We start from the raw sequence: 26278 nt of genomic DNA on the forward strand, positions 1-26278 counted from the left end.
CTTAGCTAGCGCCAGTTCAGAGTGCAAACATTTCCATTAAACTGCAAGCAGCTTCTTGATAACAATTGAGTGAAATAAACCTACTGCAACCAAATTGTCTGTACTAGTGATTGTCATTATTATTTACAGCTTACTCTACTTTCGAGAATAAAAGCCAAAACTGTATACATCATCTTCCCTGGTCAACAACGAGCAATATTTTCTTCTAGTCTTTAAAAGAAGTATCATCAACAGCAGCAGCACAAATCAAGCAACAGACTTTACTGCATCTTCATTTGTTTGACAGCAGCACAAAGCTTGCAAAGGCTGCCTGTAGGAGATTAAACCTACTTAGGGTCATTAAACAGAGGTTTGAGAAACAAGTGGTGAGATAAGGAAAAGCAGTCAACATAGAATGGATGAACTTTAGCTCATACCAGGTCAAAGCCTGGATCATAGTGCCAAAATTAATGGTTGCTGTATATATTATATGTTGTATATATATTATCCATGACAGTATGGCAGCTTAAAAAATAGTACATGGAGCTGTGTGAAAAAAGTGCTTCAAAATAGGAATTACGGAAAACCTTTAAAGGTAAGATTCTTATCAACAGGGTAAAGATATTCCTCTTCAGTAATTTTATACCTCATTTTAATGATGGTGAGATTTTACAGTTGGATAGATCATATAAAAGTTCTCAGTGTCTGTCAGAACTCAGGTAAGCAATGGACCCATATAACAGCAAAGAGAAAGTAACATCACCTATGGCTTAGCAGCGATCACATGCTGAAACAGTGGCAAAGCCACAGAAAAAAAAATTGCATCTAAGCTTCATAATCTTTTGATGTGAAGAAGTAGCTTTTGGAGAGAGGAAAAAGGTAAAGAATAGAGTAAGAATTTCTTTACTGACAACAAAAATCATCTAGGGTTTGGAAAAGTAGTTAACATTTTTAAAAGGATCCCATGTTAGGTACCCATGTGGTATTCTAGGATCCAGTATTCAGAAATACTGTACATAGTCTCTGAAAACTGCAGTTGCCCAGCATCTCCAGTTGCTCACTGGCAATCATTCTCAAAAGCGGACATAGCTTTGATGCATTGGTGTCTAATTTTCAGAGCTGCTGAGCAGCTGAAAGTATAAATCAATAGGCACTTGGTTTTCCCTGAAATTGAAGTTTGGAGTGTATTCAATTGGGCACAAAATGTGGAGATAAGCAAAACCAAATTAAAATTACAGATGTCTCTGGACATGTGTAGGTTGGTGTTTCTTCCATGCATCTGCTAAAGACTTCAAAAGGAACAATTTGACTAAGATAAAAGAAATCAATGTTTTCATATTTTTTGCACTATCAAGAAGATGTTTCAGGCATAAGTTTAGCACTCACTTGGCAGGGTAGTTCATGCCTACACCAACACATCAAAAACTTTAAAAAAAATAATTATGACAGTCATTCCAATGGGTATGGTGGCAAATATTCTTCTTCTCTGCCACCTTCTCAGGAAACGATTAGATTGCACAGCATCCACAGCTTGGATTTCAGTCAGCACTTTGCAAGCTTCTACAACAGCACTAAAGTCAGTCATGGCACAGGAAACCTCTGAAACTACAGCTTCTGCTGAATCTTTACATCGGCCTTCAATTCTTCACATTTGATCTGTGCTATCTACCAGATCTGTAGTTACATTTCATGGCCTCTTCGTTGATTAGAAGAAATTCTACCTGACCCCAACAGTTTCTTTATGGAGAACAGTGTACAGAGAACATTTTTTTAGCTAGAAATATGTAGAAAAAATATTGGAATGCATATTCAGCTGAACCTCACCATGATATGTATCTTGTTTTAAAAGAATTCCCAGTGACACACTTGGTTAGTCAAGTACTGCCTGCTGCGTTTCTATTGTATAGAAGACACTCACATTGACTTGTAGCATATCCTCTTGAGATGCTAATGTTTCCTAGGATTCAAAGGAATGGTGTCTTCATGCTCTACATATCATTTTGTTACAATGCCTTTCCTCAGAAATTTAATTTATCAAAGAAAAACTCCTCTGTTTTCTTCAGGACACTTCAAACTTAAAATCATACCATATACCTGCCTGCAGTCCAGATGATTGTTGGATTCTTATCTTCCCAAATGTTAGAACTTTTGTTATTGTCAATTATCACCAGTCACACTACCAACTTGGCAATAATGTGTATGAACAAAGACTGAAAGAATTTTTTGAAGTTATCATGCGCTTACTATTAGATGTAGATAACCCAGCCCACTGACATCTGGGGAAAAACAGACCTAGGCTTTAGCTTCAGCCTACACTGCCAATAGATTCAAAATCCAAATTAAACTCCTCTCAGTCTTGAAGTATCTTACTTTTGCTGGCTGTTCCACTGCAATTTCTTAAAGAGGCTCTATCCTTGTATTACTTGAGTAAGTCTTACCCATAACTTATGTAGAATGTTTCATCAACGTGTAAAAATTAGAAGTCATTGGTATTTTTATAAAAGTTCTCTTTAAATATGAAACATGAAAGAAAAGCTCTACCTTAAGATAACTGGGTTTTGTCTACAGAGCATTAAAAACAGACAGAAATCAATTATTAAAAAGTACTATTTAACAGCGGATCCAAAAAGACCACAGCAATAGATCATTTTAATCAATTTTCTGCTACCAGTATGAACCTCTAGCTCTCACCTTCTCAGTGAGAATAATCAATATTTCCATGTAGATTTGTAAAATGTATATGATATTTATGCACATTTATAAAATCTACCTAGCCTTCACCAATAAAGCAATACTTTGGTATTTTCCACTAAGGGGAGAAAAAAAAGGAAACTAAACCTGCCACGACACTCAACGTGTAATTTTGTGAATAAATTAAAAAAACTGGCACATTGGACAGTGTGCCACACGACACAGTCAACATCCAAAAAAGAATACCTGAAAATACCCAGTGACATACTTTTTCTTAAGGCAATACCTGAGAAAGTCTGGTGCTTTGGAAATCATGTTTTCAAAATCTGCAAATCCTAGCTTCCCATCACCATCCATGTCAGCTTCTTCTATCACTTTCTCACAAACTAAAGTGATTTCTTCTGCTGTTAGCTCTTCTCTAGTCAGCTTATTGAGGGTTTTTTCCAGGTCTGCTTTACAAATGAAGTTATCTGTGTTAAAATCTAAACAGTAAAAGAAACAAAGAAAAGATCACCAGCAACTCTCATACTCTTTTACTTTAAACAAGCAGGGCATACAAAAGCATCTCAGTACAGTACCATAGATCTTAAAGGCATAGATTGCTTTCAGCTCTCTGGGAGCCATTTCACTGAGGACAGAGAACATGTCCACAAAATCATTGAAGCTGAGGCTCCCCTCTCCATCTTCTGAGAAAGATTCCACAATTCTTTCCTTGAAGGGATTTTCCTGTAAAAACAGAATTATACTTTTTTTTTTTTTTTTAAAGTATTTACAACATCCACAAAAACACAGACTCCCTGCAAATAAACAGTAGTGGTATGCTTGAAGACCACTTTTTGAAGACAACTTCCTTCTCCCAAAGCGCATCCAAAAATTGACATTTGCATGCTTTGGCACAAAGTGTCAGTAAAATATGCTGCCACCACACCACTTTTCACCCAGATTTTCTCAGTTCAATTGTTATTCATTATTTCTAAACTGATGGTCACCTCATTTCTCCAATGTGAAACACCCGCTTTATAAATGTTAGGATAAGGGTACTAAGACTGAATATCATTTGCACATAACTGGTTCCAGACAGGCTCTCAGACTAACAGAGGCTAGAGGATTACCGCTCCTGCGTTAAGAAGTTATCAGATACAAACAGGGGGTGACACAAGAAGGGAACAGAAAGACCAAGGTGGAAAGTAAATGGAACAAACAGGGTCTTTACATCACCTGGTGATACCTGGCTGGAGGAACAACTACTATTTATGAAAGCATGTTAAGTAAAAATCTGTGCTATCCACTCTGTTTGATATGGAACCATCAATCAAACCAAATCTACTCATTAAAGATGTAGAGGCATACCCCCAGTAGCATCTTGTAGAAGGCTCTTTCATTTTCACTGTTACCAAATAAATAAATAAATAAATAATATCCAACTTCTGGTTGAACTGACTATGAATTCCAGAGTTTTGAACTCGATTTCCTCTGTAGAGGGATGATCCTGAGATTCTATTCTAGCACCTCACCAACCCAGCTGGTGACCAGGCCACTCTAAAAAAGCCAATATTCTATAACCGTAAATACAACAGTCAGCAAGCGTAAGAAAAGCTGCTTTACTACTCTGAAGTCCAAAACCACTGTTTTCATAGGAACAAAGCAACATATTTCCAATAGCTATATAAAAATCAAGATGAATTTGTAGCTATGTCTATAAAACTGGCAAAAATCAATTCAATTGGATAGGAATAAAACAAATGAACCTCATCTGGACTGCAAGCCGCATCTCATCAAGTCTGTTCTATAGACCTTGTCTGAAGCCAAGAACGGCAATTAAAATACTGATCTCCTATAAATGCAGTCAGCTTTAGTCATTATTTTTAATATGCTTGCAGCATTTTGGTTGCTTTTAAAAGCAGCAGTATTGTGAAAACTCAAAATCTCACTCATATCCATTTCAGTTTTTCCCCACAAAAATTTAACTAACAAATATTCATAATACCTTCCAATTACTTTGAATAATAAAATTTCATAAAACAGCTATATTGGAGAGGTAAATGGCCAGAAAGTGGCCATTCTTCAGTTTACTTGAATTATTTATTGATAATACACACAGAGCACATATGCGTGTACAAAACAGTATTTTCTGCATGCCCCCAGAGGTTAAATACAAACAGCATGTACAAAGCAAAGTTACATGAACAGACTGATGTTTTATATTTATATATCCTGCATCTTATAGGAGCATAAACTACCTTACAAGAATTGGGTTACTTACACTAATATGCAGCTGCCTCTGAAGTTAAATTCAACAACTGTTTAATGGTGTGCAACAGCTTAAAATAAGAGCTAAAGATAAAGACATCCAATTGAAGTCACAGGGGGATCTTGGAAGCATAATGACATTGGTCACACATACACACATAGATAACATTTAAAATATATTTTGTTACAACCTCAAACAATGAAAACTTTGACATAGTTCTAATCTACCAAAAATTTCAGATCAAGTTTATGAGAGAAATGGAAAATTAATCTAAGCCAACATGGACTGAGATATCATAAGGCAATTTTAAATAGAACTCTTGTACCTAATCTTTCTAGCTCATGCTAGTTAGCATAAGCCTACTGACTTACTGCATTTGAGGACACAGCCTGGCAGAACCCAAATTTCAGGCAGATGCAGATTTTGTAGTTCCAATAAAGAATTGTAGCTAAGTTCCAGGAAAACCATTGTTCCTCTGTAAGTGTTATAAAGGTGCCTGTTATATGACCACTAAGTGGTCACATAACAGACTTCTGAGCCTCAGCAGTGACTATTAAAGTATGCTCCCCTATGGCCTCTTTCACGTGCCAGTTACATGTTACCTAGGGGCACAGACCAACATGCCATTTACAGTTCATTTTAACTTTTAGGGGTTCTTATCAAAAGGCTAGCATAACATACAACAGCATAATTGCTCCAAGAGGAACATGAGGTGTGACTGTGCACAAGGACATTTCAAAGGACATCCAGTTCCTGGAAAGCAGCATTCCTTTCTTCTTCAGGTGATTGGTCATGTGTGGACTCTTACTGTTGGATGACTCCTTGCAATGTCTTGCTCCAGGATGCAAACACAGAGAAGTGGTTAGACATTTGGGTATGTGGCCTGGACTGAAAAAAAGCTGTCCTATATCTACGTACACTTAGCAAGACATACAGCCTGGTAAGTATAACATATTTTGGCAGCCTCATCAGCTAGAACTTGGAGATACTTTCATGCAGAAGCTAACAGGCTATTCATATCCTCACAGCATACCTGATTTTATCAGGAGATTTCTCTTTACTGGTATCATAGGACTCAGCATACATTAACAACCTGAGATGCCTTTGAGCCTTTCAGTTTGCACTCTACAACTACTTCCATAGTAGAAAGTGATTGGAGTCTGCCAAAAGCCATATAGCCATCCAGTGGCAAACAATACAAGCGTGTTTGTCAATCTTTTGTGGATGAGTGAGGATCTCAGAAACCTAACTTGGAAGTGTAATTAATCTCTTGGGAAAATCAAGATTTACAGAACAGCCTTGATCAGAGATTTTCAGTACTACTAAATGCCAAGATCTCTCCAACCTTTCTGGCTGAGATAACAGCCAGAAATAAGGCTGTTTCAAAAGATAGCTGAAGTAGCAACAGAGCCATGGTCTCAAATAACAGACCATTAAGGCAGTCAATACTAAATTCAAATTCTGCTACATTGTTTAATGAGTGAAGTAACTCCACAATACGGAGCATGCCTGCAGATTTCAAAGGGTAGAAAATTAATGACTTCACTGTGCTCTGAACTTAATATGAGAGTCTGAGCTCACTGTTCACATGAAGAAAATACAAGCCAAAGAAAAATGAGAGAAATTAAATACAGATTTAAAAAGGGGGATTTCTGAAAATAAAAAGATGTCAAGCTCAAAAAAGCAGCAGGGTCACAGCTGTCAAGAGTCACAGAACAAAAAGCAACACCCCAGAATAAGCCAGGTGGCTGAGAGGAAGTGTTGTAAAAGGATACAAAATGATCCCTCCCATCATTTGCATGATGTGTAGAGGAGGTATAGAAGATGTGCATCAGTGGGTACCACTAAGAGCATCTGACTCGAGTGCTTGGAAATACACCTGCCTGTGGTATGAATATACATATAGAAGGCCACTCAGTGGAAAAATAACTGATTCTATAGTTTCAAATGGTCGGTTTATCATGAAGACAAAGCAGGATTCAGTTGGGCTTTATGAGAAATGTCCAGTTTCTTTCTCAAAGGACACAAAACAGTGTGTCTGTTAAACGTGTAGTATTAGGGAATGCTCGGTATCAGACTGGATGAGAAAACATGTAAGAAACACTGCCATTCTGAACTGCTGTATTGTTTTCTTCAGAACCAATCCCATCAGAACATGGTGGCATGGCAACAGCTGGAAACTGACATCTTATTGGCAGCATAGGGCGACAAGCAGGGACTACACAGAAGCAAATATCCCTATGAGCAGTGAATATCAAACCCAGGACTTTCTGCATTGCAATGCTAGTCACAATCTCACTGACTAATATATTGCAGTTGCTTAAGGTGAATTATCTATTTGGCTTGTCAGAGGCCTTGAAAATACAGATAGGTCAACAATCAATTAAATGGACCTAAGCATACTTCTTAAGTAACTCTTTGCCAAATGGATCTCTAAAATCTAAATGAAAAATAAAATCTTTCCTCATATTGATTTCTTTCCTTTAACTTTCTCATATTGTGTGTCTTCAGGCAGTATATCTGCGGTTTACACAATGGAAAGTATTAGTTTACCTTCACAGATACTTTTCACATCCTTTCTGTAATTTCATTACCTCTACTCTAAAGAGCACAGATTAGGCTTCCATCATATTTAAAGGAAAAGTCATGGGGGAAGGGAATAAAGTGGAAAATGATACGGTTCCCTCATAGATTGTTTTCCTTCAAACACTAATTGTTTAAAAAAAAATCCTTTTACAACGGGAAACCTACATTTATCTCGTTAAAAAGCTTTTTCAGTCCTCTCATAATAAAAATCAGAGTGGAGACAGAAACCATAAAGAACTGTTACAGCTAAAACTTGGCTGTTTTGCAGATTGCTGCCATCTAAGTGGCTTGAGATAATCTTCCTCAACATGCCATCTATCTTCTTAACCATAGCTTTTTCTACTCATTTGTGTTTCTATACATTTTTAATATGCTGTTGCATCTATTCTGACAGAGACTTAGAACACAATGTGATAAATCATGACCATTAGTTTTCTAAGACTGTGATTATAGGCCTCATGCCTGTGATTACAGTGAAATCTTACCGTGGCATTTGTTATTTACACGCTGTTCTCTCACTTCCGTCAGAGGCTCAAGGAAAGCACTGTGTTGTCCTTTTGCCCTATCCGTTTTTGTAATCATCCTGCAGCTTGAAGCACTTTATCCTCCTATCACAAGCTGACTGCATTTTCAAAATAACGTGCCGCAAGTAGAACTATAACAATTCTCTTTAGGTCAAGATAACTAAACTAGAGAGGCTGGGTAGTCATTACAAAATACTTCTCAGTTTTATACCCACAGAAACAGTGATATTCTCTTTTGGATTTCCATACAAGTCCCCATTGACATCAGTGGAAATATTCAAATGCGCGAGCCAGAATCCCTTTGAATGTTTTAATCAGAACTTGTTCAGAACTGATCAGAAACAAGCCTCTTTCAAGTTTCAGGAGTTACTCCTAAAAAATAGAAATGGATTCTTATTAGACAAACATTAACATAAAAATGGCTAAAGTGTTCATTACCAGACATCCAAAGGAAAGGCTGGCACTATGGAAGAAACATAAAAGTGCAAGAGCAAGTTGTCCCTGGAGCAGACAAAAGCACATTTCCCTTTTTTTAAAAAACAAACACCTTCCTCAAAAATCAATTACAATTTTTATTTATGTTTAGATTGTTCTATTTCTGTCTTCCCAACTTCTCTGCAGCACCTACAGCATGCTGAATAAGAAAGTCCTGCACAAACCAAGGCTAAAATACAGCTAGATTGATACGTTTACATCTTCAAAAAACAACCATATCTGTCTGTACATGCTTAATAAAGCTCTTATGCTTTTTAAAACTCTTATAGTTTCTAATGAGAAATGCAAAATGCACTGAATTTCAGTTTTGCTAAGTATTGTAGATAAAACAGGTGAATGGAGTAGACGACCTTTTGAGGTCTATTTCAAGTACAACTTTAAAAATCTATAAAATATAAGCCAAAACGAATTTTACAAGGTTTTGAGCAATTGCACCTGTGCAAAAAGCAGAGATCTAAGACGGTTTGGCAACAAGCTTACCTATTTAATGATGGCTGCACCATGGTCACGAGGGCCAAAAAAACAAAGATGCCAGTTGCATATGGGATTGCTGAGTCTTGCAGAACATAGTAGTCCATCATGGGAATATAAGGCATTGAAACAAAACCTGATTCACTACAGCAGAAAAGCCTAGAAAATACTAGTATAGAGCACCAACAGGTACAGATTTAGAATTTGGAGAGATAATGGCCCTCACTTGTCACACTTGGAGTGCTCAGGGTTAACTTGAGAAACACTGGTTAAAAAGGGCCTTCAGAAAGACAAAAGGAAGGGTCTAAAAGGCATAAAGCATCCCATCATAACTAGAAACAACTAATGGGATGCAGGGACAAGGAAGTCAGGATGAGCTACAGGCAAATGTTAGCCAGAGCAGGGTGGGGATCTGGGAAGACAATCAACCTCCTCTCTTGGGTGACATCATCCATTACATAGAAAGCTTTAAAACTTTTAAAACTGAGGACAGATCTTTACTTAGCACCTGTGCAACAAAATCATTGAAATGACTTCTAAAACTCAATCCTCTTAAAATTATAGGAAATGATTTTATTTTTATTTTGAAACAGCATGTATGTGTTCATGTTTAAACTTAGAAAAAAACAGGGTACTAACACTGGTTCTAAAGTGTGACCAATTCACTCTTCCTTGTGTGTCCTTTCTTTCCCCTGACTGATTCCTGTGCCTGCTGGTCATTCTGTTTCAGTAGTGTATGGATTTATGAACTACCTCACTCACCACTGCAGCTAATGACAAGGCCTGTGAGGATCAATGAAGTTACTGCACAAGCCAAAAATGGAAAGCAACAGACTGTAAAGTGAATGAAACAAAAACGGTTCCCCTCCAGGAAGCCCTTTTATGACCTCGTCTTGACACAAAGATTGCTACACTGCCACAACCAGATACAGCCATACACCAGCTTGAAGGTTCTTACAATCAGGGATTTATACATCACAAAGACGGCAGCCACACATTTAGTCCTGCATTCTACAGAACATGTGTGATCTCTGCGATCAGGTTACATTCCCACATCTAGTTACGTGGAAATGACAGGGATAATGCAAGTGAAATCAGCTGTGTTTTGAAATAAAGGCATCTTCCCTTTCTACATGGCCTCATACTCAGCAATTCATATTGTTGTGACAAATTTGCAGTATTAATTAGTGTAACCTCAAATGTTCTCATATGCCCTTGAATTAACTTATTAGACTTTTGCCTGTGTAACCAAGGTTGTCAACATTAGAGAACAGAGACTCCGGTGGAACAGATAGAGTAAACTCAATCTGTTAGCTTCAATGTAATGGTAGAACTAGTCAACCTAAAGTATCTGCCCCTTCTTTATTTATTTGTTTCTTGCCCTGACTTTCAACTTAAGGACCATGAATTAGTGAAAAATTCATTGCCAATTTAAGTTCGTGATGATCTTTTTTCTCTTTGAAACACAGATATATTTAAAAATATCCTGGCTCAAAACATTAATGCGTGAAGTAAAGATATTTCTTTATAGTAGCAGAATCTAATTTAGAAAAGTGCATTATTGATTCTATCCATTTGTCAGAATCTGCAATGGTATTAAGCTCAACATTGCCAGTAACTAGAAGTGTAATGTGCATATGAAGAAAGCCAGGTGCATTGAAATTATCACTAATTTTATTAAAATTCAATAGACATTTAGTTTGTTTGTTTCTATTCTGAGATTCAAATGTCAGCTTTGTCTTCACCTTGATGAAAATTTACTGAATAAACAATATTGATTTATTTATCAGTCTGGGAAAGTTGCAAAGGTTAAGGACATTTTTTCTTCATGTATGAGCTGAAGTCAATACCTAGACTGCTTAGAAAATGAACTCTAGGTGAAAGACTTGTTCCCCTGTCTTTATAGGAGATAGGGAAATGCTTCGTGACCAACACTGGCCCAGGTTTATGACTGAGATCTTAGGTGACGTTTTAAAACCTTTTACTGTCAATATTTTGAAAGACCTTGGGAGGTGGGGCAGATCTAGTCTCCTCTTTTAACTGTTATTTTACTGGAAACAAGCTTACCAGCTACTGACTGTACTCTACAAACTCTTAGAACCTCAGTTCCTGAAATGACTGGTTTGACAGCAGTATTTCTAAGGGTTTTCACAGCCTTGTGAAACTTGGGAGAGAATTATTATTAAATTTGACACTGAGTTTTGTCCTGGTATTTGCATGAAATCAAATTCAATTCCTCTCAAGACAGCCTATATAGCTGGGTCAGAAAGCTTCACAGATTTAGAGGGGTGAAAGAAGATAGATTTTGATCCACTTTAAATACACCTATGCAAGTTTCTTACACCACTACCACCTAAATTTGTTACAAAAGTGACAGACGCTCTTGTATCACAAAATCTAATCTTGGTTCAACATAAAACCTATGTTTTATATCTCAGTTTAAGCACCACACTGTCTTGTAAAAACAGCAGTCCATCTCTTAACATTATCACAGAACAGCTGTTCCCGAAGTGTCTGACCCTGTACCTCTAAAGACAAAAAAAGTACGTGTGATTACCATTACTTATTTTCTTTTCTGAACTGAAGGCTGAAATCAGCCTGCCAATGTCTCACAGAACAACTACCAGCCATCTGGCAGCTAAGCCCTTCAAAGTTACATAACTGATCCAGAAAATTTCATATCACGCTCTCAATATCCTAGAGATTCTGCCTTGATAACTATGTAAAACTTAAGGAATAGTGATTCTCCCCACCAGAAGTGCCAGTACGAACACCTAAGATGCTACAGTGATGAAAGAGTTGCAGACATGACATGATAGAGAGATATCAAACTACTTGCAACACTGGATGAGTCAATCAAAACCCTTAAGAACCATGTATTTTAATCACAAATCTAAAAAATCAGTATCTGCGCATAAGCAAAACACAGCAGATGGCTTAATACAATCAGGATACTTCAAGATACTCCCATGTACTTAGACCACATGAAGCCCATAATATTTTATCCTGCCAGCTACTGGAAAAGCTGACTAGTTTATTTTAATTTATAATCATATAGGTAAGACCATTAGTAACTTTTGCTATTGCATCTCATAGAAGACTAATTTGCATTTTTATATACAGCTGTCCATCCAACATGTCAGCAAGTCAGTAATATATTCCTATTGTAAGATAAGTTCCGGATGACTGACTGGTTCCGGATAACTGTTAAGAGCAGATGCTTTAACTAATCTAAAGCAAATCTCACTGGGACATTAAAAACAAATTCAACTCATTTAGGGATCACCTCTAAGAAAAAAAAAAAAAAAGTAGAATACAGTAACCATCAAAATCATCAGTCCATCCAGTCCACCAGCCTAACTCTAACTGGAACCACCAGCAGATGGAAATAAAATTCAAAAAGAAAGAGATCAGTGCAATGAATACGAGGGACTTCTGAGTTAGAGAAATTACATCCAAATCATAAATCTAGTTAGTAATCTGTGGAATTCTTCTCTGTATGAGCACTTAAATAGTTTTTGAAGATATCAGTGCTGTCTCATCCACAATGTCTTGTGGCAACAGGTTCTCATTGTTCATGTGTTGTCAGCCATGTCTCTAATAACTTCTTGCAATAAACTCTTTGTCTTTCTGAAAAGTAGTGCATAATTGCTCTCAATTCACCTCTCATCACTCGTCTGATCCCATCATAAGTAGGAAAAAGAAAGCTTAGAGCAAGCTTTCTACTTTCCAACTTTTAGCTCCATTAGCAATTTAACAATATACTTCAGTATACAGCCTAGGGGCCTAATTAGCTCTGCTTGTGCTAACTACTTATCTCAGGCTACCGATTTAGATGCCTAATTTTGTTTTAAACAATCTAATTCTAGATAATCAACTTATAAATCTGCATTGTTATCTCCAATTTAGACTCAATTTGAGAGAGGAAAAATATGGAGCATTTTTGCAAAGTATTGCTAACTTGTCCTGTTGCCTAATTTTCTTATCTGTACAATAAGAAAAGAGTATAAAAACATCTGTGTGATACAAAACTTGCAGGATATATTTATGGTATCTGAACAGTTAACATATAGTAAGATATTTTATGCCAACTGATGAACTGAAAAGAACATTTCAGCAAGATCTTTATACCACCTATTTTCAAGCTCCATGATTCCTTCTCTGGATGCACTTTCTTCTTCATTAACTCCATAGGCACATAATTTAGGCTCTTTCATAGATATTTCAACATATTTACACACATAATATTGTTTAAAAAAAGGGTTTATAGAATGCTGCTGCTGTTAAACTTTCATACATAAACAAACCTTAAATTATACTACTTGCACGTCCTTTTCCTGATTCACACTGAGCACTGTAATGGGTGAAGAATAACTTTTTAAAACTGTAATACCTATGTGATTTAGTAAATGTCATTCATTTCATTAGAGATGAGATAAGAAGGTCAGCTTTGTAAGCTGCAGAGGAGGGAATTACACCAATAGCCCTGGCAGCCAAGGACACAGACCTAGAAAATGCAAACAGCTGATACAAAGCTAACCTGTAGCTGAATTCTAATCAGGTTTGCTTTAGGAGTTACAAGGGTGAATAGCTCTCAACCAGCTGATGAAAGAAATATTATATCAACTCTGGGAAAAACTCATTTCACATCATAGGTTTCAATTTTGTAACTATTTTAACAATAGTGAGGTACATACTAACTACATTCCTATACTATACAATATTTTTAAGGAAAGTCAGCAGCAAAACAACCCACTGGCTTTGAAGGGATATACAAAGTGAAAAGAGTGTAAAATTTAGTTTTAGTTCTTACTCGTTTCCTTTAACTTCTATCCCAACTATCTCTGCATGGGAGACATCCACCTAAATATTTTCCATTTTCTGTGGCTGGCTTTGCCCTTGAACAATAACTGGAAGGGGAAAAGATACCAAACTCACTTGATACAATCTCTGGCAGAAAAGCTATAGAGCTTATCAGAATACAGTTTGTAAGCAGTCAGAAGCCATACCTTTAGCTCAGGCATGTTTATTATAAGCTGCATAGGTAGTTTAACATCCGGGTCCTTTGTATAGTCCATGGGCACAACGTTTGGTGCCATTTCATGGTACCGGCCATGCAACCTGTAAACAAGTAGAAAAAACAGTCATTTTAAATAATCCATTCAATTAATACAGTACAGAATCCTAGATAAACCTAATCTGGAAGGGACCCATAATTATCTAAGTCCAACTCCCAGCTTCACAAAGGACCACCGAAAAACCAAACCCTATCTCTGAGAATGTTGTCCAAATGCTTCTTGAACTCTGGAGGGCTTTGGGCCAAGACCACTTCCCTGAGGAGCCTGTTCCAGTGCCTGACCGCCATCTTAGTGAAGAACCTTTCCCTTTTATCCAACCTGAGTAATCAAACATAAATCTGGCTAATCATTATCTGTAAGTGCATAGGACTGACCTACCAAATCCCCATCTTTTTGGAGACAGAGGGCTTTGATGTAGTATCCAGCACAACTGCTGCTAACACTGACATATACCTTGAGTTTTTTATTAAGCAGGGTTTCACACTATTTGTATATAATTTTTAAGCACCAGATTCCTACATGTACACAAGAAGCAGGCCTGGACCAATGTACTAACACTGAGAAAATCCAGGGATCAAAGTTGAGTGCAGAATGCTGGTCAAAGATACAGGCATGAAATTGAAAAGACAAATAATATGCTATCTATGCTATGGACAACAGCATCTTGCGAGACCTTACTTCTCAATAAAAAAAAGCCCTTTACCTACCTGTGCCTCACTAGCAAAGCAGATCTAGACTTGTAATTGTAGCAGTGTCACACAGACCATTTCCATTTCATTCCATTTCACACAGTTTTGCTTCATTCTTGTCTGAGCTTATTCCTCAAAACGGTGTATTTTAGAGGCAATAAGCAAGTGTTTCTCCTTAGAGAAACCTTCAGCAAGTTATTACAATGATTAGGTTTTAGCTAAAAACTTTGCTAAAGGACACAGAATAAAAGCACATAGTGTTGGTCTGCTGCCACAGAGTGTAATAAAACTCCTTTCAAAAAAGAAAGATGAATGAGTTAGGGCCAAAAGTGTTGAGCTAAACAATACATTTGCTGACAGAATTTGCTTAGTTTTTAGATTCACAAAGGGAAACACACATTTAGGGACAGGAAGTTGGTAAAAACCACCAAAACAAGAAAATAACCCCCCTGTAAAATGTCTCTGCTGTAATATATATATATACATTCCTAGATATACATCTGAGTACATGCAATTGCTCTGTTTTATTCAGCAACATCCACAAGAAGTCAACATCCATTTCTACAGAAAGCTGTTAGCACAATCTGTTTCCCGTCAGTCCATTTACAGTTAAGTCTGTTTTGATTTTTCTCTGAAGCAGAGCATAAAGGACTTGCCAGGCACTAACAACTAGAGAGCCTTCCAGAACACTGCCTCAGGCTCAACAGGACTCTGTCAGATGTAGCTAGAAGGAAGACGAGGGACGGAAAAACACGCAAGTAATTAACAGCAGATTTGTGGGAAGCTTTCTTATCCTGTTCTCCTCCCACTAACTCTCCCCCTAATTCACCAAATCACACAAAGATCCATAGGAATAAGAACTTTCCACCTGAGTGGATTTCACACTAAAGCATCCAAATGAGCCTGTAGGAAGTGGCTGTGATCCAGGTTCCTGCAAATAAAACTACAGCAATAAAATAGCTTTTCACAAGCTTTTATCTGTAAGGATCCTACGACTCCATTTGAGATAGCTTTATTACATGGCATTATCACGATGAAAAACACAAAGGTTCCAAAACCAATATGCAATATGTTGCACAAGCACCATTATCCTTCGCAATAAATAAATAATAATAATTAAAAAAAAAAACAATAAAACCAATCAACAGAACACCACAACTTTTTTTTTTTTCCTCTCTCCACTGGGAAGTTGTAAAGACAGCTGGAAAGTTATTCAGGGACACCACACACCATTTCATGATAAACTAAGCACTGGATTGCCAGTCCCTCAAATGACTTTGTGGATAACTGGTAGAAAAACAGAACTTCTGCAGCCTCTTATAGGATCCTGAGAAAGCCATATATCACATAGTGTAATACAGTCCCTTTTGCATGAATTTTAGTCAAACTTCCATGCACTTGAGTAACCTGCATTACACTGGGTGAGTACTTACATTTTGGCAAGGGAACTGTACGTTTCTCATCAATCATTCTATAACACAATGCAAAGATGAGTGGACATAAAGGTTATTTCCTCAGATGACTACTCGGGTTAGTCTAGAACCGTAAACCTCCTGCATGCAACACCACTACATAAATCAGCCACACCACTGCCATACCTGGGCCAAGTACTAAGACCAATACGGAGAGCCAGCTTCAGCAATCATCTCCCGAGAGCTGTGCTGATTGCCACTGTACACGTTACTGTGCTGACACATTTGACACAATAACATTAATTACTAACTGGAAATGGCATATCAGTAAACCTCTATGCTAAAAGTTCTACTATTTCTTCTGTTTGTACAGAAGCAGAAGGCACTTCAGATGACGGCCTGAATTCATATGGAGCTGTGACCTGGCTTTGTGTCCTTTCATTCAGCATATCCCTGAACAGGAAGCATATCTGAAAATAATGAAGCGGCTTTGGCTGTCTGCCTTAGTCATTGCTCCATTTATAAGGCATAAATGTGTCTATGTGAAGTTTTGCAGTGCAATCTAAACAAACATAGATTTGGAAAGGCTGCCCTCACCATGCACAGACCATTAGATATGCTCACAAGCCCAGGGCCTGCAACAAGCCTCACTGCCTTTGCAGCAGTGACTACAGATCCTGGCGTGGTGTTTACCTCAAGAAATTCTTCCGGATGCCTGCAAAATCATCTCTCCATTCCTGGATGCACTCCCTTTGTTGCCAGAATGCCTTATTTATTCTGCATGGAAGGAAAATAAGACTAGTAGCATTTATTAGTGTTTTCCTTCCCACAGATTAGAGTAGAAGAAATGTAGTGACAAATGTCATAACAGACAAATGACACTGTTTCGTCAGATTTTGGTGAATGTTTAAGCTTAATGTACCATACCCAAGGACCAAGGCTGTGATTCTCTCACAAATTAATTCCGTCCAAAACCAAACTGCTGATCTGCACTTGCAGACTGTTCAGGCCTGCCCACCCACTCACCTCCTTTGCATAAGCAGTAACACTTAGGAAACTGCAGTGAGGTCAGGGAACTGATGTGATTGAAAATACAGAAGTTTCACAGCTCCTTGAGGAAGCTCACAGTTGCAACTGCAATAGTGCTTGTGCAAGTAACTGAGGGTATAGTTTTTCTATTAATCAAACAAGGACAGATCAAGACTTACCCCTCTAGACAGAAGAAGCTGTTAAATCAACTCAGCTCAGTGAGCAAATTAAAAAAAAAACACTACAGCACCCTACTTTTGGTTCTGCTATTTCATTCTACCATTTGAGAGTGTTTTACTTGGCAAAAATGGTGGGTCAGAGTCCTTGGTCCAGTTCTCAAGGGTGTAACACCCTGGAATCACAAAAGGGCATCTGCTGGACATGGCGGAAATGGGATCTCTCTAAGCTCATAACAGAGCCTCTAGCTATACCTGAACAGATCTAAAAATAAATAAATAAATAAAAGAATTCCAAGCACCCTGCAGTGATTGTTTTAATTTGCTGTTGAGCTCAGAGGGAAAGTCAGATTGTCCTTGAGGTCACCAGTGGATATGTTGAGAAACAGAGAAGCTCTTCCTTGGCTTGATACACATCAATCACCACCATTAAATGTTGTGACATTACAGCTAGCTGGGCTGCTTTTGTAATAAGAACTCTGCACTAAAAGAGCGCTGAAAACAAAAGATAAAAGCTGGTAATGGCTCACTGATTAGACGGAAGCAGAAGCTTTAAAGCAGCCTTTATAACCTAATACCTTAAAACATCTCACAAAGTCTGGTGCTGCCTTCACAGTACCGGTCACTTCATTTATGGTATGGAAGAAAAAACAAACAGCAAAAACATTTCTATTCAGGAATATCTATCCTATTTCAGGCTAAATAACATGAATACATTCAAAGTACATCTGACTGTAACACCACAAATCATGACCATCCCAAAGAGTAAATTCTAGACTGCTCTGCATATTCACAGAAAACGAAGAGCAATAGGGCTTAACTGGAACAACAAAGCAACGCCTTGAGTGCTGATGAGCAGTCCCACAAGAAGCTGTACTGGGTCTGGCTGGGACGTTAATTTTCCCTGCAGCAGCCCATACAGTGCTGTGCTCTGCACTTGCAGCTAGAACAGCACTGGTATCACACCTGTGTTGTCCCTGCTGCTGAGCAGTGCTGGCACAGCATCAGGACTCTCTCTAACCCTCCTAGGGGGTGGGCAAAAAAGTGAGAAAGGAACATCACCAGGGCAGCTGACCTAAACCAACCAAAGGGATATTCCATACCATATGATGTCATACTCAGCAATAAAAGGTGGAAAAAGGAAGAAGAGGGGAGGGGTGGGCTCTTGTTGCGAAAACGTCTGTCCTCCCAAACACTGGCTACGTGCATTAAGGCCCTGCTTCAAGGATGTGGTCAAGCATCGCTCATTTGTGGGAAGCAGAGAGTAATTTCTTTCCTCTGCACTTCCACACAACCTTTACTTGTTTTGTTTTTTTCCCATTCCCCCTCCCTTTTCCCCTTTCCCTTTTTTCCCTTTAGTTAAATTGTTTAATTAATAATAATCTTTCCTTAATAATTATTTTTTCCCTTTAATTAAATTATCCTTATCTCAACCCGTGAGTTGTTCTTTCCTTTACTTCTTCCCCTCCTCTTCTAAGGAGGGGGAGTGAAAGAGCGGTTGTGGTGTTCAGCTGCCTAGCACGGTAAAACCACCACAAGAGCTCATACGAGCCACAGCTTGATCTAGCCTAAGGTTGACTGTACAGAATGGAATAAACTATGAACAGCACATCCAGAGAAGCACTCTGCTGCTGTTCAGCTGCACTTTCAGTTTCCCACCAAAATCAAAGCTACTGGCTCTTGTTCAGATGTATGAGTTACATGGAAAAGCTGCAGAACAGCTTCTGGGAACATGCAGGAACACAACACTTCAGAGACGAGCAGCAGTGATTAGTCTGCCCATAGCCCTGGGAACAGACAGATCGGCCCTTGTGAACCCCCAGAAATATGGATGGCTAGAAGCAAAAGAAGCAACGACATTCAAGACAGAATTGCACAGACTGCAGGGAAGGATGCAACATACTCATGGCAAAGACAGCAGCTGGGAACTGATTTTCAACTGATGCTAGTTGCTGTAGCAATGCAAATTGTTAGGGTGCACACACACTTGCCCTACAGTGCTGTTATTGCAGACGGTCAAACATGGGGTCTGAGAGCTGGGGTGCAGATGGCTCTATATCCCTAAGTCTGCCACACACAGAAAAATTTACCGCAGCTCGAAGAGAAGGAGGCTCTTCAGTTTGGGGCTGAGAAACGAGGGACGTTCAGGGTTGTCTGCAACTGGTTAAGGAAAGATTCCTTTCAGGGTCTCAGATTTATGCCATCGGGCTTAAATGGCAAGGTTTTTATTCTCTTGGCAGACTCCTTTTTCTCCAGAACTGACAGTATGGGCACTTCCCCTTTCTGCATGTAGGCCCCAAGCTTTTTGAAAGATGAGATGTGCTAGGAAAACAGAAGCTGTGTTCTAGCTTCTCCCTCGATCTGCATAGCAGCTTGCTCCCACAGGAAATGCATCTCTAGCCCTTTCACGTATTTGTTCCCTTATAAGGAAGGCTTTCCAGACACTTGGAGAAAACCCCTGCTTTTCTTCCCAACTTCACTCTCAGGCAGGTTTTGGGTTTTAAATCCAGCATATAGCTGGATTGCCAGAATTGGCTCCTCTGCACCTTATCTTTTACCCCTCAAACACACGCCAACGAACACGTACAGAAGGGAATGCAATGGAATTATAAATGTTCTTCTGCACAAGAAGGTTCAAAGCTTTGCTGATTGTCCAGATAGTGCCCAACTTGGTAATTTAGTGCCATATTCCTCTAGCAGCTGTCTAGCTAGGTTAAGTCAGTCTCAAACTCTACAACTTTAATTTACAGAGTTCATACTTTTTGGCTAGGACAGATATCCAAGAACACCTGTGTTTGAATGCTTGGGTATTTGCCAAATTGTACTAGTCTAGAGGGAGAAATAGAAACAGATGGGTTGGCTAGCAGATAAGCATTATTGCTGGAATAAAAGCTTGGCTGCTAGAAAATCAGATTTACAAAACTAAGGAAGAGAAATACTGCCTTATAGGAGACAAGCATTTGATCCCATCTACAATCTCAAGACAGGCATGTTATATAAACAGATTAATTATTGCCATCAGTAAAGTGTTTTTCCAACCTTTCTACTTTCTTGTTTTTCCTCCACTAAGCCTCTTATTCTTGTTTCTCTCTACTGGACCTTTTCCAGTACAACAGATCTCTTCTGAATGGCGATGCCCAAAACTGGACAGCTGTTCACACTGAGGTCCCAGAATGACATGCTGACTAGAATGGAATTTTCCCATTTTACACACCATGCTTAGGTTAACACACCCTAGAAGTAACCCCTGCTCTCCACCCCCCCCCCTTTTTTTTTTTTTTTTTTTTTTTACAAAAGTATCCAGGGAGGCTGGGGGGGTCAGTTTGTTTTTTAAATTTGCTTAGATCAATTAAACCCCTTCCCATATATCTTTTCGTAATTACTAATGCCATTTAGCTTCCATTCTGCACTGACAATTTTTTCTCCTATCTATTGACAGTTCTTAATACTTGACCGTATCAATTTCAGTGCAGACTATTGGTGATCTTGGACCTTCTCTCTAATACATTGAGCACTGCTTTAAAAGGTAACGTTGATCTTCATAGTGTCTGCAATCCCCCCTCAGCTCAATGTTTCTTACAATTCTTACAATTTTTTTCAAGTATGTTCACTGGTACCTTAGCCAAGAGGTTAGTGCACTCACACAACAGAGGTAGAAAAGGACTAATGCATGCAGGAAAATGCAAAAAGGCTTTACTACAATAAAGATATGTTGCATCTGTTTCTTTTCTCTTATCCACAAGAGCAGTCACTCATGAAGGAGGAGATTTGCTTTTAGCAAATCCACAGTGGCTGCATCTGAGCACGTATTATGTTCTAGGCACTTAAGAGCTGATCATCCACCCAGTGGTCTGGCATCTTTCCATACACTGAGGTTGTGTCCTGTAGTCCTGGTGTAATTTCCACATTCTCAGGCAAAGTGGGGTATGCTTTCAAAGCCCTAACACACACCTATCAACAGAATTAGTAAGGATTCTAAACATTTGTCAGCTGTCCTGTAAGTATTTTAGATAATATGTTGTCAGTGATAGTATGTATACATCTACATTATCCACGGATCTTCAACACGCTCTTGCCCTGGGCTCATGAGTTCTATCATTTAATGAGTTGTGTTAAGCACTTCTCCAAGAGAATTTTTAGATTTTTTGGTGATAAACAGTCAACTGAAACATGATAAATAATTATTTGTTTCTTCTATTTCACCAGGCATGATTATCTTTTCTGCAGTCCATTAACACAGTGGTTTTCCCTCCTCCTAGATCCATAATCGTGGATCACGACGATGTTTTCATTTCTTCTTCACCTTAACTTAAATTGCACTATTTCCTTGTAGTTTATAAACATACTTCCTTCCACACCTAGATTATCGATCAGGAGAATGTGTCCTCGACCCCTTTGACAGCAGCCTGCATTTATGCTGACTTAAGTTGATCATGGTACCAGAGTCTTACACTGACTAAGACAATCTAACATCTCACCTCCACTGAAATGTAGAGCCTTGCTCTCCTCTACTTTCCTCATTTTCAGTCCCATTTTCCTGTTCTGGTTCTTGTTTCACCTTTAGCGCTCACCCTTAAGAGAGCTGATTCAGCTCATTAAACCAGCAGAAGAGAAATTTGTTGTTGTTTGGGCTTTTTGATGGTCTATTTTCCCGCAGGGAAAGATGGATAATATCACTTAGCCCATTTTACCTAATTGCAATCTCATGCTGTTTTGCATGAGTTTCAAGTCATCTAGATTGGAGCTGCCATATTTATTCCTTCATCCCCATCTAAACAACTGTGTCCCTTTGCTTGTGTCATCACTAACACTCATACCAATAGATGGTGAGCCAGCCAGGGAGGCTGACTTCAGCCAAAAACTATTTGCTTTTTTTTCACCAAGTTATTTGTTTACATTTCTGTGCTTTTTAGAAAAATAGCCCTTACTAAAATCTATCAGGGTTGTTCTAACTTAAATACTGTTTGCCACAGTCAACACTTCACTGTATTTTAACTGGTCTATTTAAATGCCAGGTGAATATGACACCTCTCACAGATACCACAAGCTTCAGGAAGTATTCAGACCAGCATTTTCACTACAACAGAATGCAAAACCTACAACTAAGACCAGTTTCAGCATTCTGGAGGTAAAATAGTTTGAATTATTCTTACCAGGAGGAGCTTGCAACCTCAACAGTCAAGATAAAGGGAATATTCTCCTCATACTTAAAAGGCACAAAAATATTAAGACAGACGAATTAAAGGAGCAATTTGTCAAAGATGCTTACATAGATGAAAGTTGCTTACATAGATTAGTGAAAGAGTAACAAGGTAAACCAACAACTTCCAGTTCTACAGTCCCTATCCCATGCATAGTCACCATGTTAAACTTTATTAGATAAATAACCATCATCTCGTTCTTAGGCAGCAGAACCTTTGCCACAGTTCAGTGTTGCTTCCTTTAACAGGAAGTCTTATGAATCGCAGTGACCTCCTCTACTCTGTCACAGTTACCATGCAAGGATAAAAAATCATAAATCACCTATCTGCAAATGCAGTTTCAAATTACACAGCTCTGAGACACACCCGAGAATACTGTTACATGAACATTCACAAATCCAGCTCATTTATAATTGCTATTTTTAGAATGTTCTGAAAGTTCTGAAACATTCAGTGCCTTGATATCAAATTTCAACAGAAGTTTTATTTCAGTATCATGCATCAAGAAAAAATCCAGAATGCATGTAAAAAAACTTAGGACATTTCTGTGGGGAAATCTCTCTTCATTTCTGTCAGTCTTCACCTGCTTGTCAAAACTGTACATTGGAAACTTCTCTACAACTATTTTTTTTATCCACTGCAACCCAGAAAAAAAGAGAACAAAAGTTGCTGACTCCTCAGTTCATTGCCAGCTTTCACAATACTGTAAAATTCCTGCTTGCCTATCATACAGTGACATTTTCTGACTTCAGAACATCTTTTCCTGAAATCTGCAGCATATTTTTCAAAGTACACTTACTGTGTTCCCTCAGTTGCTCGTGATGGTTCAAATTTCCATTTTGGAAATGCTGTTTTCCAAATGTGAAAGTCTGTGTACTCAGATTAAGAAGTTTACTAATTACATCTTCCGGGGAAATATTTGATTCCTTACTTCCTTTCTTTCATCAGCATTTTACAGTTGTGCATCCATTCTCTCCCTGCCAACATTACAATCTTGCTAGAAAATTAGCTGTGTTTTGTGTCATATTCTTTAATTTGGGCCTGTATTACACATGTTGTAGACTCCTATTTGTCCACAAAATTTTCTGTAGATGTACCTTAGGTGCACAAATACCAAGAACAAAGGTATGTAAGAAATTAGCTTAAATACCACCCCTATTTTCCCCCATCAAAAAAATAAAGCAACCCATTTAATGCATGCCATTAGTTTTCACCTCAACAGAATTGCTGAACATCAGTCTTACTGAAGTTTACTGCAACACAGCTAAGGCAAAGAACACCTCTCACAGAGACCACATCTATTTTTGACCTCAGAGCAAAGCAAAAGTCCAATGTTTATGAAAACAAACGCTGTTTCCCTGATACTGCTTATGTCTCAGAAGCTATTCAAATTTGAGAACCTGGAACATTATGAGCTCCTAAGTCTAGATACATGCCACGGCTGTATTTTCACTCCTTATTAGGACAAAAATCCTGAGGAAAAACAAATAGAAAAGCAGCAAATTCCATTCAGAAAGTCACTGACTCCCTACTATTCAATGGCTTCTTCCTAGAAAAGCCTATGTTATTGACGTTAACCCAACAGACATCTTTTGCTTACATACATTTACATATTATACACGTACCCTGAGCCCCATCCTACATTCATTTATGCAAAATAACTGGTTTCATTTGTTTTCCTCACAAGTCAGAAAAAAGTGATTTTGTTCTTTCCATGTGAATGATGATAGAAAAAATAATATAGCTTACTTACCGAAGGATTTCTTTCCGAGTGAAGAATGTGCAATCCTGTTAAAAAAACAAAATGTTTTACCATACGATAGAAATATTGAAAGTGAGCGCAAAGGATTACTTTTTAATGTTTTGGGGAGAAAACTTAGAGCTGGCAGAAAAACATTAAAGATACCATATATGCACCATCTGGTTTTGATTTGGAAAGCAATATATGCTATAAAGTAACTCTATGGAAAGCAATGTATGTTATAAAATAATTGAAATATCCTAAGTTTTTTTTTTTTTTTTTTAGGGAAAGTTATGCCCTGTATTCAAAACTAGAAACACTGATGACAATGAAATACAGGATGATCAGTTCTGCACATTGCTCAGGCCATGAGTTTAGAGAACATGCAAGTTTGTGTCTCAGAGTTACTGGCTGATGGGAGGGTGGGAGTGCCAGAGTGCTAGATGCTAGTATAATGAAACCACGACGCTCTTGATGGCTACCTGCTTCTCTCACAGGCCTGGGTGATGTGGCAGAGCGTATGCTTAAGAATTCAGCTCCTATCCTAGTAGGTTTTCTCCTTTAACGCAAGCATTTAAAATACACATCCTAAAATCAGCTAGTGGCAAGATAACAGCAGACTTGTTATGTCGTACCTACGAGCACATACAGCTACTGTGCCCTCACCCTGGTCTTGCTCTTCAGTCAACTACTGAAAATGCATTTTGTCCCTAAGGTGAGAATTAATCTGGCTAAATGCCTGCTTCTTCAAAGGAGGGGAAAAGCAAATGATCACAGCTAGCTGAAGCAATCAACCAGCTCGTCTCAGGTATCCAGGTACGGTATCAGTCCTGCCTGGTATCAATTATTGAGTTTGCTTGCTCTCCTCTGCACCAAGCAGGAGCAGAAGCAGCTTTCCCTTCCATGTATTGTGTAGCAGAATAGTGTTACAAGGCAGGATAGGAAGGCACACTGTGAGCTGCCAACAAAGATGTCACATTGTCTGGAACTGCACAAAGTGAAATAGGAGCCAGCTGGGTAAGTCTTCATTAATTCTAGCTTGTTCACCACTTACAGTCAAACTGCCACTAAAGGATGCATCATTTATTAATGAAAGGCAGGTGCAATCTCAAATGATGGTGGTGCCCTGAGCAGCAATCATCCCGTAATTGTATAGGCTTGAGAAAGCAGCAGACACTGTTACTTAACTAGAAAGCTGACACAAAACTGACACACAAATAGAGATAAAGATGAACAAGATGAGTTACCCTTTACCTTCCAGAACTCTTGTGAGAGCACCACTAAAAACCACAGCAAGATATCATATCATAAACCTTTTCTGATGAAAGTCCGCGTTTAGTTTTTTGTTTTTTTTTTTTTTTAAATCCAAGTCACTTCACTTCTTTGACAACAAACATTATTGTATTCCATCTTTAGTTTTATCAAAGGAATTTTTTAGTACTGTAATGTAAAAACATGGACACTGGAAACCTTTATAACAACAGACAACACAATCCTATGTTTCCCTGTAATAGCAAGTATTTGCCTGACCGCTGTTGCTGACTGCAGTATTCCAAATACGCCTGACAATTACACGGCATTGTGTGTTAGGGGTGTCACAAAATTTACAATGGTTCCTGAGACCACTTTCAGAGAGCTTAGAGCTATTCAATGTCAAGGCACCAAGGTCAGGACCCTGGCCTATACTTCCAACCCACAGCAAGACCTTACACACCACTTAAAAAATGTTCTGCCTGGCTGATCCTGAATGGCAAATGCAAAAGCCACGGCTCCAGCCTCTGAGAGGGAAGTCCAGCCAGCTCTCCTGCTTCTCTCAGCTTATTTCTGTTCTTCCTTTATGCTGACTTCATGCCAATGAGTAGTATAACTGCATCAGAAAATTCAGAGAAGGAACTAATGTGTTTGGAAACTAACCACACAACAAGGGATTCGTTTTCAGCTTGGATCACCTCCTT

At 38.4% G+C, this 26278-nt stretch overlaps 1 protein-coding gene across 4 annotated transcripts in view; it reads right to left on the minus strand.

The window, feature by feature from the left end:
* CIB2 (calcium and integrin binding family member 2) overlaps positions 1-26278 on the minus strand; it is a 44539-nt gene that overhangs the window by 5777 nt on the left and 12484 nt on the right. For all 4 annotated transcript variants that reach the window (XR_007708735.1, XM_050713025.1, XM_050713024.1 and 1 more), the window contains 4 exons: positions 24336-24370; positions 14007-14118; positions 3249-3396; positions 2957-3152 (listed from right to left, as the gene is read on the minus strand). Coding sequence is in view for 3 of the 4 variants with exons in the window: in XM_050713025.1 (XP_050568982.1) it covers positions 2957-3152; positions 3249-3396; positions 14007-14118; positions 24336-24370 (491 nt within the window). In the remaining variant the exon portion in view is untranslated. The remainder of the gene's footprint in view (positions 1-2956; positions 3153-3248; positions 3397-14006; positions 14119-24335; positions 24371-26278) is intronic.

This window comes from Cygnus atratus, chromosome 11 (genome assembly GCF_013377495.2).
Source record: "Cygnus atratus isolate AKBS03 ecotype Queensland, Australia chromosome 11, CAtr_DNAZoo_HiC_assembly, whole genome shotgun sequence".
Classification (NCBI taxonomy): domain Eukaryota; kingdom Metazoa; phylum Chordata; class Aves; order Anseriformes; family Anatidae; genus Cygnus; species Cygnus atratus.